The sequence below is a fragment of the Corapipo altera genome, unplaced genomic scaffold (assembly GCF_003945725.1).
Source record: "Corapipo altera isolate COAL_440 unplaced genomic scaffold, ASM394572v1 142, whole genome shotgun sequence".
NCBI lineage: Eukaryota > Metazoa > Chordata > Aves > Passeriformes > Pipridae > Corapipo > Corapipo altera.
The window spans coordinates 1395044-1407904 of NW_020884966.1; the positions used below are offsets into that span (position 1 = coordinate 1395044).

At 46.7% G+C, this 12861-nt stretch overlaps 1 protein-coding gene across 7 annotated transcripts in view; it reads left to right on the plus strand.

Annotated features, from left to right (window-relative positions):
- Positions 1-12861, plus strand: part of TANC2 (tetratricopeptide repeat, ankyrin repeat and coiled-coil containing 2) — a 228425-nt gene that overhangs the window by 182289 nt on the left and 33275 nt on the right. For all 7 annotated transcript variants that reach the window (XM_027664736.1, XM_027664738.1, XM_027664737.1 and 4 more), the window contains one exon: positions 1471-2078. In XM_027664736.1, coding sequence (XP_027520537.1) covers positions 1471-2078 — 608 coding nt within the window. The remainder of the gene's footprint in view (positions 1-1470; positions 2079-12861) is intronic.

Below are 12861 nucleotides of genomic sequence, written 5' to 3' on the forward strand. Positions count from 1 at the left end.
TGGCAGAAGGATCAAGCTGAACTTAGTTTGTTGGCTCAACTGCTCATCTGAACAGAGGGAGCTGGGAAGCAAACACAGTGACCCAGCTGGGGCAGATCTGCTCTTTTGAGGTTTCTCAACAGAGCTGCTTGATTTGCACCATCACTGATGGGAACATTCCCACCGAGCATCCGAGCCTGGAGCCCAGAGGAGGCAGAGTCAGCAGGATGGAACACACATTTGGGAGCCAGCTCTGCAGCTGGCCTGGCTGCTCCGGGCAGAAAGGCCTGTCTGCAGCTCTCTGGTTCTCATTTTTTCATTATTAGCCATTTCTTCATTAGCACAGAGCTGTGGAGTTCATTTTTAATGAGCTCCATTAAGCAGTTTCACTGAGATTTGCTAATATTTACTGAGATCTGCAGATTGATTCACTGTGGCCTTCCTGGCAGGGAGCTGAGTCTGGTTCCAGCCCCAGCAGGGCAGCCAGACCCTGCACACTGTCCTTGTCACTGGGAATGGCAGCTGCTTCCCCAGACCCAGGAGAGCACAGGATATCTGTGCAGATATGCTCCCCAAGATCCAGGAGAGCACAGATCTCTCTGCTGGACTATCTGCTCCCCAAGATCCAGGAGAGCACAGGATATCTGCTGTGTGGTGCTGGAGTCTGTTTTTTTGCTCAGTAACGCAGTAGATTAAATATCATTTGAAAGAAATCTTTTCTTGTAATTGTAAGCAAATTGCATCCTGCTGGCTTGAATTCCTCATTTAATTAGGCTTTTTGCAGCCCTGTGTTTTTCACTGCTGCTTTTCTTCGCCCTGTGCTCTCCCTCTTTATTTTCTTGGAGAGCTGATGGCTTCTCTGGAGTCTGCCTTGGCTTCTCCAGGTCTGTTGCATCATTTCTTTTCTCCTCACAGTGACTGAGAGCCCATGAGGGGCTTTGGAAAGGCCTTTGATGATCTTTGGTTTATTTGAGGAAGCATCATCAGTGAGTTCAGCCAGTGACCATTCCCTGGGCACAGCATCCCCCAGCAGACAGACATGGTCACTTTGCACTGGGAAATGCTAATTATTATCTGTCCTGGTGTTTCCATGCACCCATGGATGTGGGATGCAGGAGGATGCTCCCAGGGATGTTCTTCAGCTTCAGCAAATTTTATTGTGGCCTCAGATCTGTCATCTGGCTGTCCATTCCCTCTGACTTGATCCATGGTTGGGAATAACAGGGGCACTGCACTGTGTGGATTTGCCAGCCCTTTCCATGGATGTGGTGTTAGGAAATATCCTTCATTTTAATTTCAGTCATGTTTCACACACAACCTACTTGATTATAGATGAGTCTGAGGTCCTGAGGGCACAAACTGCCAGTCGTGTGCTTGCCCTGATGGAAGGTCTTAAAGGAGTCTCAGAGGTGCCATTGTAATAGAAATTAAATGTGCTTAATGAATAAGAAACGCAGCATGAGTGTCTTTTTTTCTTCTCTTTCTTTGTAGGAAATAATTAAGCTGTTACCCTTCCACAGAATATTTTTGGATAGACTGGAAGAGAACGAAGCCATCGACCAGGACCTGCAGGCTTACATCCTGCACCGGATCCACAGCAGCTCGGAGATCCAGAACAACATCTCGCTCAACGGCAAAATGGACAACACCACGTTCGGCAAACTCAGCTCTCACCTCAAGACCTTGAGCCAGGGGTCCTACCTGTACCTGAAACTCACTTTTGATCTCATAGAGAAAGGATACCTGGTGCTAAAAAGCTCCAGCTACAAGGTGGTGCCCGTGTCCCTGTCCGAGGTGTACCTGCTGCAGTGCAATATGAAGTTCCCAACACAGTCTTCCTTTGACCGGGTCATGCCCCTCTTGAATGTGGCAGTGGCTTCTCTGCACCCATTAACAGACGAACATATTTTTCAGGCCATTAATGCAGGTAACATTGAGGGCACTTTGGAGTGGGAGGACTTTCAGCAGAGGATGGAGAACCTTTCTATGTTTCTTATCAAACGTAGAGATATGACGCGAATGTTTGTTCATCCCTCTTTCCGAGAATGGCTTATTTGGAGAGAAGAAGGTGAAAAGACCAAGTTTCTTTGTGATCCTAGGTAAGCAAACGCTCTGAGAAATCAGAGCTGACACAGGTGTTCATCTCACACTGTCACCTGAATCATTTCATTTCCCGAGGTTGCACGTGGTTCGTTTACCTGACTTTGCAGTTCTCGAGATCTGTAAAGATCACCCGAGCGAGATCTTTGTGTTGTTCAGTGGAAAGAAATAAGCCCCCCTGGGCACACAGCCAACCTGGCAAACCCAGCAGTCATCTTCAGAATGAGATAAGCTGTTCCTCAAAAGGCCCCTGGTGAACTCCCTCAGGTATCACCGGGGCCAGGCTACTCCTGCCAGCTCAGTCTGGAGAATGGGAATCATCCTCCCTTTCTCCAAAGGTATCCAAACCACATGAAGTGGAGGATAAGGAGATGAAAGATGAGTATGTGGATATGTCTTTTGCAGTTGCCTTCAAGTTGTGTTCCTCGTGGTCCTACTGAATGTCTATTTGAAAACAAAATAAGGAGCAGAACTTGGCTGTAGCAATTTTGGCGTGTAAATGCATCTGTAATCTCTGTCCTGACAGCAGCTGAATTCCTGGCTTAGCTCTCAGGGAACAGAATTTAATCACAGTTGGATTTATATTCTCTAAACCCAATGATCATTATTAACAACGTTATCTTTGTTTCTGCTGAAGAGTGGAAACAGACTCTGACTGTAACTTTATCCCCACAAGCTTTACTCTGTTTTGTCCACCCATTTCTAAAATATGGTTATAAAAATCAGGGAAACACTGGGATTCAAGGCTGTGTTAGTGTCTCTCCCAGACCTGATGGTCCCTCTGAAGACAGTCTGATGGTATTTGCTGGAACTGGGTAGCAGCTGGCTGATCAAAACAGCTGTGGCTGTTAGTGGTGTCAGAGTAATTTACCTCTTCAAATTTTGAGGTAAACAGGCTGCAGCAGAAAAACGCTAAATAGCTCCTCCCAATGGGCATCTTCGTGTTTTTAGTAGGTTCTGACAATATTCCTGTCGAGTGAGCCCTTTGTAAAGCATCTCACAGCAGCAGGTGCCTTTAGATCAGTCAGTGAGTTGTTTAATACCCTTCCTCGGAGTCATTAAGTGCTTTGTCACCACGTGATGCTGTTCCACCCTGTTTGCAGTGTCTGTGCAGTGCTTACACCTGTGGAGCTGAGAGCTTTCTGCCTCCCAGTCACTCCCTCCTGGTGCTACTGGTGTTGTCTGGCCAGGCTGTAAGAGCTTGTTATCAACTGGGTGAGGGGACAGCCTGACAACTACCACTGATCACACAGCACCTACCAGAATGGTCCCTAAGGAGAGAAACTGGGAAAAATCAGTGCTTTCCATCATTACCATGAACATAGAATCAAGGTGCAGGATGCTTCCCTGGTGGCTGAGGCTCCCCACGGGTGTTGGGTGCTGTGGGTGGTACCTGTGGGTGCGGCCAGGTAACGTGGGGATTGTGGTTCTCTGGGTCCAGGAATTCTCTTCACCCTCACAGCAGTGGGAAAGGGCACTCTCAGAACACCAGACTCAGAAAGGAACTCAAATGTGCAGCATTTTAGGTGGTTTTGCACTGAAACCAAGCGTCCAACCACGTGTGATTTTATTGGGAAGGCACAAATCCACCCGTATCCACTCAACAAGTCACCAGATAGTTCTCTGCTCAGCAGAGGTGGTTTTGCTCTGAAACCAAGTATGCAACCACGTGTGGTTTTAGCACAAAGGCATAAATCTGCCTGTTTTCACTCGACAAGTCACCAGATGAATTTCTGCTCAGTGTTCCAGTTTGGTGCTGCCTTTCCTGAGCGTCACAAACACGTCACGCCGCCCTCAAGACCATTCCGGGGAGTTTCAGGCATTATTTTTCATCCTATATATGCCATTATTGTGAGAAATTAATGGTGACTGTAAAGCTTATGGGACCACTGTGCAAGCAGGGAATCCCTGCAGAGCTGACCCAACTTGCCTCCTTCCCGCTGGCAAAAAGAAGTAGCAGCGCATCAACAGGCTCCCACTGCCGTGAGCACGAGCCCGTGTGTAATGAAGGATTAATAAATATCTGTGATGTATAATGTGTGCTAATTGCATTGTGCTCTGATGGTGGCTAATGAAACAGGATACAATTCAGTGATTAATAGAGAGGGACCCCTGAGATTCAGCTACAGCGCTCCTCAAAATCCTCCTGTCCAGCTGATCCCGAGACGCCGAGCTCAGAGCACGGAAACCCTGAGCGACAATCAAGATAAGTGATGATTTTTCCTTTTTATTTCTCCGGAGAGAAGCGGAGCTGGACACTGACAGAGCTCACAGCAGTAGCCTGTGAAAATTGGCCTGTGTCTGGTTTGTTCACAGCCAGCTTGATTTCTTGGGAATTGAGAAGACGTGACAACTGTCCGGAGCACTGCCGGGGTTGGTCGTACAGCGTGGAGCTGTTTGCCCTTGCCATGTCAACACATGAAGAGTCAGGTTGCTGAGCTGATGTTTTTCCCCACGAGAAGAGCTGTGAAGTGAAATGTGGGTTTGTGAAGCTGCTTTTAATTGACTGACCCTGGCAGAGTGTCCAGGTGTGAGGCCGTTACGAAGGAAATTGGGATAATGGGCCTGGTGTCCCTGGAACTGCAGCTGGGATAATCTTCCTTGTTTCATTAGTGAGAGCGAGTTCTCGTGTTGTCAGAAGCAGGGAAAAGGGGGGGAGGGGGGAGGAGGAGCACGATGTCCAAGAATTATCCCATTTTTCCACACTTTTAAGATAAACAGCAGATCTCCATCCTCTGGGTTTTTGGTTGACCCTCTTCTTTGAACCCCCACCGTGCCCTTGCTGTCCAAAGCAAAGGCTAATTGGCTCTGAAGGGGAGTTCTCTCTGCCAACCCCCCTCAACCCCCTTTGTTGTTTAACACAGGACACCAAGGAGGCTTTGTCTGAGCATTTAACCAACATTGCAGTAACGACTCCCCAACCTGTCAGGGCAGCACCGTGAACCAAACAGCTTCCTTGACAAATAACATAAAACATTTTAGGGAAAGACCCGATCCTTTGTGACTGGTGCACCAAGAAAATGGTCCTGATTGCAACGTTCCATTTTACACTTGTGTTTCTTAACCTAAATTCTGTTCTAGTGTTGTGCTGTTGTGCAGATTTAATCAGAAACTTCCATGCGATTGTTTCCCATGTTTTTACAATACTAATAAAATGTTTTATCCCTGTGCTGCTGCTGAAGGGACTGTGAGGGAGGCAGAAGTGAAGTGATCTGCCCTGGCAAGGCAGTAGGAGAGCTGTAGTCAGATATGGACCCCAAAAGTGAAATTACTTTATCCAGATTTAAGTATCAACATCTGAGTTACTTGTCTAGACGTGCTTTATAGTCAGAGGAGAGAAATTAGAGTGATTCATTTCATCCTGAGCTAACAGGCTACAGTAGGTCAGAGCAGGAATGCCTGGGAAGCATCTCCAGCTGATTTATGAGGGATCTCGGGGTGATGGACTCCCCAGGAGATGTCTCCAGTTTTGACAAATAAAGCTGGAGGAGATGAATCTCTCCAGCCTGCTCAACACACAGGGGTTTGAGGTAGATTCACAGGTTTTCTTTCCTTGCACAGGAATGCTAAGGAAGGAAAAAGATGCTCCAGGAAGATACTCTCAGTGCCATTGCCTGTATGTGAGCATCTCAATTTGGGCTTTTGCATCTCAGGGTGGCCATGGAGCACCCAGTGCGATGTGTGCTGGTGGTGATGGCTGAGGAAACAGGCTCTTCGTGCTGCTTGGGCATGTCCCAGCATCCATGGGATCACAGCAGAATGAAGCATTTTAGATCTTCCCCTCGAGTGCTTCACCCCTGGCATGGTGAAGCCAGGCCTCACCTAATTTTAGGTGCTTGCCATCCCCACGTCTGTTCCTCAGGTGGGTGCTCAGGTCTCCTTTAATCCTCGAAGCGATTCATCCAGCCTGTTTTACTGTGACTGGGATGAGCTGGACCCCATTACCTGTTCCCCTCTGCTGCCTGGAGGACAGTCCCTGGACTCCAGGACCACCTGGGTATGGACACACTGCTCTGGGGAGGTGGCCTGTGCCAGGCTGGAACTTGGAGGAGATGGGAAGCTGCAGAGGTGGTGCCTTCAGAGGAGGTTTGCTCCTGTTTGCTGTTCTTTTACATGGTAAAGGGTCTGCTCTGCTTCTGGCTCCTTGCACTTATTCTGGATTTACCATCTGATGGGCACAGCAGCTCATATTTTACCTTCCATAAGAAGAGCAAGAGCAGCGAGGACGGGAGCCACCAATACGACAGTGGAGGAGAGTCTCCAGGTGGAGAACTTCAGGAGTATCCTGCTACCCACAGGACATTTTCACTGCATGGAGGTACCAAGCTGTTCCCATGGATCCTACAGATGAGGTGTTATTCTGGAACCCCAGAATTCTGTGTCTGGGTTTCCAGAAGAGCTGAGTGCTCAGGTGTGGAGATACCCAGCAGGCTTTTGGGCATCTCTCAGAATCAGGGTGTTGGTGCCTCCTTCGGCATTGGCACCACTGGACTGATGCAGCTGTGAGACCCAGGCTTGGAAATCCTACCTGAGGAATCAATTCTCTGCAGTAAATATTTTCTCCAGTGCACCAAGACTTTATCAGGCAGCTCCTGCTCGTGGAATTTTGTAGAAAAAAATCTAATAATCAGGGATATATCACCAAAAAATTAACCACGGAGAAGTACTGGTGGCTCAGTGGTTGAGGGCATCTCCTCACCTCTTCCCTCCTTTTCTGCATCCACAATCTGTCCCTGAAAGCCCAAATCCAGGCACCCTGAAGGGATTAACAAGCAGAAGGATGCAGCTCTCCTCCACCACCCGAGTTGCCATGGTTTCTGCCAGAGCTGTCTTTTAGTACAATACTCTCTAGGTATTTTGCATTTTCCTTTTTCTCTCAGGAGCACGTTGCAAGTGGAGACTTTTCCTACACAGAATTAATGTTTTTATGTATTACCCAGCAAAATGATAGAGTGAAGGAATTAGAGGAAAATCAGGGATTTTTGTTTGGTTTTGGTGGAATGATTGATCTGATTGACAAATCATAATCCCCAATCTAAAGATAATTAATTTAGAAAGTTCGGAGGAAAAGAAGTTTGTGAAAATGGTATTTATAACAATTCAGGAATACAACAAACAGCTTTAAATGGGGGGGGGCTGGGTCCTTACATTATACATCTGCTCCTTAAAAATCACCCCCAGTTCAGTCCTCCATAAGGAGCTCACTTGGGCATTATGGTGCATGGATTAGTTGATTTTCTTCCTCTTTTGTATTATAAGATGCTGAAAAGCTCTTAAAATACACTCAGCTTGATTGTCAGCTGAGATGATCAGGTGTTCACCAAAACCCAGGGTATGTCTTAAGTGTTTTCTCTGCATCCACTTGGGATGGGTTTCGCTCAGCGAAGCAGCAGCGCTGTTTGAATTCAAGGTGAGGCAGAATAATGGGGTTGGGATTTATTTGAATTCCTTATTTACTTAGGCAGAAAATTAAAAATAATGCAGTGCCCCTTAGCACCCTGTGGGGCTGGAGTGGGATGATCAGGTTTTCCAGAGCAGTTGCCAGCAACCCCACCTCTGGAGGTGCAGCAGGGAGCAAGCACTGCCACTGCCATCGGAATTTATTCAACATTGCTTTACCCTGGGAATCACCTCCCTTAATGGCTTTTTCATGGCTCTAAAGTGCCAGTCTTGTAGTTCTGCACGTGTTGGAGCTCACACTGGGCTGAGTGTCCCCACAGGCATCAGCACAGCCAGGAGGGACGTGATGTCATTTGTTGTTTTGCCATCCCCAACCATGGGCTGGATGTCACATGTCACCAAATTACATGAGCTCAGGTTGTTCCTTGCCCACCCTGCTGTCTGGTCTGCACTTGTGCAAGGCCTGTACTGAGCTAGTGCAAATAATTACCAAATCACCACAGGATCTGGTTGCTTAATAACATTTCCACTACTCTGATTTTGGCAGAAGTGTAGAGTGTGGTGGAAGTGGTGACTGAGCTGCCATTTGGGGCAGGGCTTCCTCTACACCCATAGTATGACAAGACAACGTTTGCTCTTTTAATTTGCCCCCCAGGCAGACTATAGTGAGAGCCATATTTTTGACTCACAAAGAAGAATCCATCATCATGTTCTCCAGTTAATTGGAGGGGCAAACCCAATCTGTTCATCAAGCGGTAGGGAGCTCATGGAGTGCTGACTCTGAGAATACAACTTTTAGGCTTCCCATATGTCTTCCAGAATAAATTTTTCTGATTCCATGACTTGGAACCCAGTACCTTTTGAAATGTTAAAGGAATGGGCAATAGCTAAACAAAGTGAATGCAGGAAACCTGTTGTGTGCAAGTATCCACACCACCAGCATCTCTAGATGTTTATCTAGTCATAGAGTCATGGGATGGTTTGGGTTTGAAGGGACCAGTCCCACCCCCTGCCATGGGCAGGGACACCTTCCACCAGCCCAGGTTGCTCCAAGCCCCGTCCAACCTGGCCTTGGACACTTCCAGGGATCCAGGGGCAGCCACAGCTTCTCTGGGCAACCTGTACCAGGGCCTCCCCACCCTCAAAGGGAAGAATTTCTTCCCAATATCTAATCTAAATCTACTCTTTGTCAGTTTGGAGCCATTCCCCCTTGTCCTGTCCCTCTAGGCCCTTGTCCAAAGTCCCTGACCAGGCCTCTTGGAGCCCCTTTCTAATCTCATGTGGAAAATCAGAGCTTAAAAATAAATTATTAAAGCCACTGTCAGCAAGTTGGGCAGCTGGGACGGGGACTTAGCAGGACAGGGAAGTGACTTAGCTGCAGGTTTTCCCCTGAACTGTGGTCAGAGCTGCAGCTGCAACGTCAGTTGGAAGAGGAGAAATGGGAGACAGATTATAAATGATGACAGATGAGATGGAGAGCAGATGTGATCACTGCCACCATAAAGGACATCAGGAGAGCTGCTCATTTTAACTGGCTCATTAGACATGCAGCTTCAGCACTGGGATGCAGAAGGGTTTAATATATTTAGTGTCTTGAGTTACTGTCCTCATAAAATCTGTTCTTGTTCTTCTGGACCATAAACTTCTGTATTCTGGGCCATTTTCACATCTAAATGGAAGAAAATATTCAGGGAATAATCCATCCTGTGGCACTGAGAAGAGAGGAGCAGAGTTAATTGGAGGTGTTATCAGTGCTGATCAAAGAAAGAAATGTGACTTAATTTCTTCCTGTTATTTCATTCCACAAATCTCAAGACCCGCTTTCAGAGCAAAGGCATCTTTCAGCAGTGCAGGACAGAGCAGTGCTGATTTGTTCCATCTGCTTCTTACATGGTCATTGACTCCTGGTCAAAGCACTTCCAAATCCCATTCCCTGTTCTTCTTTGATTTCATATATTTTAAATTGTGTCAGACTGAACGAGAGCAGAAAATGTATCACCGCTGGTCTTTTGAGGTCTGCTCTCTCTGTTAACTGTGGAGTCACTGGAGACTTTCCTGAAAGATGTTGTTATTCATTTTACCCATCCAACATATTTATTAAATATGCCAGGAGTCTTTTCACACTGCTCTTGGACAAGGTTTCTTTTCTCTGATTATAAAGTAATCTTTTCCTGGCAACCAGCAGATTTCAGAAAAGCCTCATGAACTGAACAGAGACACGGGAATTGCGTCTTTGCTCTCAGGATCTGCTTTTTTAAATCTCATTAAGTCAGGGCCTGTAAGCCTTTGGAAATGCTTTTTTTTCCCCTCTCCTTTATCCTTCGTTTTTTGTTCTGTATGTTTAAATCATTGTAAGTATCTTTTGTTACCTTAAATCTGAGTGGTACCTTCAGAGCTGTCTGTTTTTCCTCTTTGCTGCTTCTCCTGGCAGTTCTGGCACTGCTGCCGTTGTTTCATGGAGTGCAGAGGTTCTCCAGGATCAGATCCTGAGATGGGTGCAGCTTTGTGATCCTGGATAAACTCCAAACAAACTCTTTCCCTTGTGATAAGCCAAGTATGTAACATCATCTGATAAAATACGGGTGCATCGTGGTTAGTGCCCACGGGATTTTTAATAGACAACTGCTGCTATTCCAGCTTGGAAAGTTTCTGGAATAAACTTTCTGCCTGAGTGATATGGCTGTGGGTGCTGTTAATGCCATGTCAGAGGGGTGGGGAGCTTTCCAGCTCCTTCAAAATTAGGAGTCATTGAGCACAAATCAGAGAATCTTTCAGGATGGGAAAGCCCTCTGAGATCATCAAGTCCAGTCATTAACCCAGCGCTGCCAAGGCCACAAGTGCCATATCCACATGTGCTGTAAAGCCTCTCCCAGCACTGGAGATAGTTGTGACTGCCGGTTGTTCCTCTCCTGGCTGTTCCACACTCATTCCATCAGCCTCCTGTGCCCATCTGGGGCCAAGGATGTGGGGCCAGGCAGCACTGACTGTCTTGGGAGCTTGGATTTCCTGGGCACGTGCCTCTGGATGTGAATGGGATTGTAATTATGTTGGTTTTACTGGAGTTCAGTCACACCCTGGCAGTGAAGAACTATCCAGCGAGCCTGTTGATGTTGTGAGATGTCAGACACTTTTAAGCCTTTCATTGCCAAGATGCTGTTACTTAAATTAAAACTGCTCGTAAGGATGAGCCAGCTGCCATTAAGTGATTGCATTTCTGCTCTTCCTAATATCCATCCTAACCCTCCCCTGACACAGCTCCAACCTTCCCTCGGGTCCCGTCTCTGTTCTGTCACTTGGGTACAAGTCTGATCCGTGTGTTTGTTGATGTACAGATTGAGCCTTATCATCTGTACCATAAAAAATAGACTTAGATAATCATTTATTTCCCCCTTTAGCCTGGAAATGTCTTGTTTATTGCCCACAGTGATGGATTTCTAGTGTGTGACTGAGGCCATGAGACGTTCCTCTGGGTTAGTGATGATGTTGTGTGTTATGGTGAAGAAAGCAAGCAGCAGCCCTGCTGGCTTGGGATCCTTGTCCCTCTCACCAGGTAGTGTGTCTGCAGTTCCTACAGCAGCTGGAATTGGTAGCACACCACTGCTGTGTCCTCAGTGACTTCTGGGCAGGGTGATGGTGTTTAAGCAGATACTCCACAGCTTCTCTCGCTGCAATGAGGTCTGACCCAAGGGACAGGAAAGTTTTTCTTGGCTTTGAACTTGGCTGTCCCAGTTAGCTCAGCAAATTAAACCAGTGTTTGATTCCGTAGGAAAGAATATCACGTGCTGAAGAGCATTCCCTGGTTCGTTGGGATTTTCTTTTAAAATGTTAATTCCTTCCAAGTTAATTCACAGTTACAACATCAGAGGGGAGCTGCGTTACAAAAATCAGTAAATCAACTTTGGTGATTAACTGATCCTTCAAGAGGAGCTCATGGAGCTGAGCTTGGCCTTTTCTGCAGCCAGGACAGACATCTGGACATCCTTCTGCAAGGGAAGAGGCTCCAGGCTTTGTCAGAGCACACACGAGTCTCTGCACTGGAGTTAAAACATTGTACTCTGCAGAGCTGAATAGAATATGAATACACAGCTTTTGGAAGACCAGATTTGCTGGGCACAGTGTCAAATCTCTTGCTTTTGGAATGTTTTCTCGGGATTAGCTGGAAGAAGGGAGAGATGGGTGTAAATCAGGGAATTTGGTGGGTTCAGAAGTGAACAGGACTGATTCTCATTTGGTTTTTTGCCTGTGTTTTACTCTGGAACTGCAGTGCCTTAATGCTGGAGTAATTTTACACCCTTTAATCTCTTTTGTTAGTAACACCTTGTCCCCTTCCATCTGTGTCACAAGGGGCAGTGTCATTTTAGGGGTGTGCTTGAGGTACCAACTCCCTGTGTCCCCCTGCTCTGTGCCCAGAGCTGTGTGTGCCTCAGATTTGGGTGGATAAGGGAGCAGATGTGTAGGGAGCACATCCAGCATCTATTTATAGGAGCATGGAGTGACAGGGGGACAAGGGGGAATGGCTTCAAGCTGACAGAGAGTAGGTTTAGATGGAATATTGGAAAGAAATCCTTCCCTGGGAGGGTGGGGAGGCCCTGGCACAGGTTGCCCAGAGAAGCTGTGGCTGCCCCTGGATCCCTGGAAGTGTCCAAGGCCAGGTTGGACGGGGCTTGGAGCAACCTGGGCTGGTGGAAGGTGTCCCTGCCCATGGCAGGGGGTGGCACTGGATGGGCTTTAAAACTCCTTCCAACCCAACCAATCCATGTTTCTTTGATCTCCCCCTGTGCCCATGTGCAGCTTTCACTTATATTTACATTCCTTAGAGCTAATGGAGGTGTGCACTGGGCTGTGCTTTGTAGGGGGTTGGAAGGATTAAGACTCATCTTTCTGTCTTTTTTACAGATATATATATACACACACACACATATGTGCCCATCCAGGCAGACAGCCCTGGCCATCCCAGGAGTTGATACAGGCACTGAGAGCAGACAAAAGCTGCAGAAACTGAGCTGGCAGGGCTATTAATTTTTCACCAAAAAAAGAAATCTTACATTAAAAATAGAAAAATCTCTGATGATAAACTCTGCAGTGGTGAAACTCAAAGTAAATCATTTCACCGAGCTCCTTGATGTAGAAATCATTACTGCCACTCTCCTGTATTATTAAAAAAAAAAAAGGAAAAATAAAATTAAAAAAAAACAAACGCCTGTGTTCTTGCAGTCTGGTTTAGTTTCCAATTAACATTGACAGAACAAGTGACTGCAAGTGTTATCAGCCAGCCTAAAGCCAAGGTCTGGGAAGCTTTGCAGAGGTAATATATTACTCATGAATCCTGTACTTTATTCTGGAATAGTTTGTACATGCCTTATTCATAACACCAAAGTCATG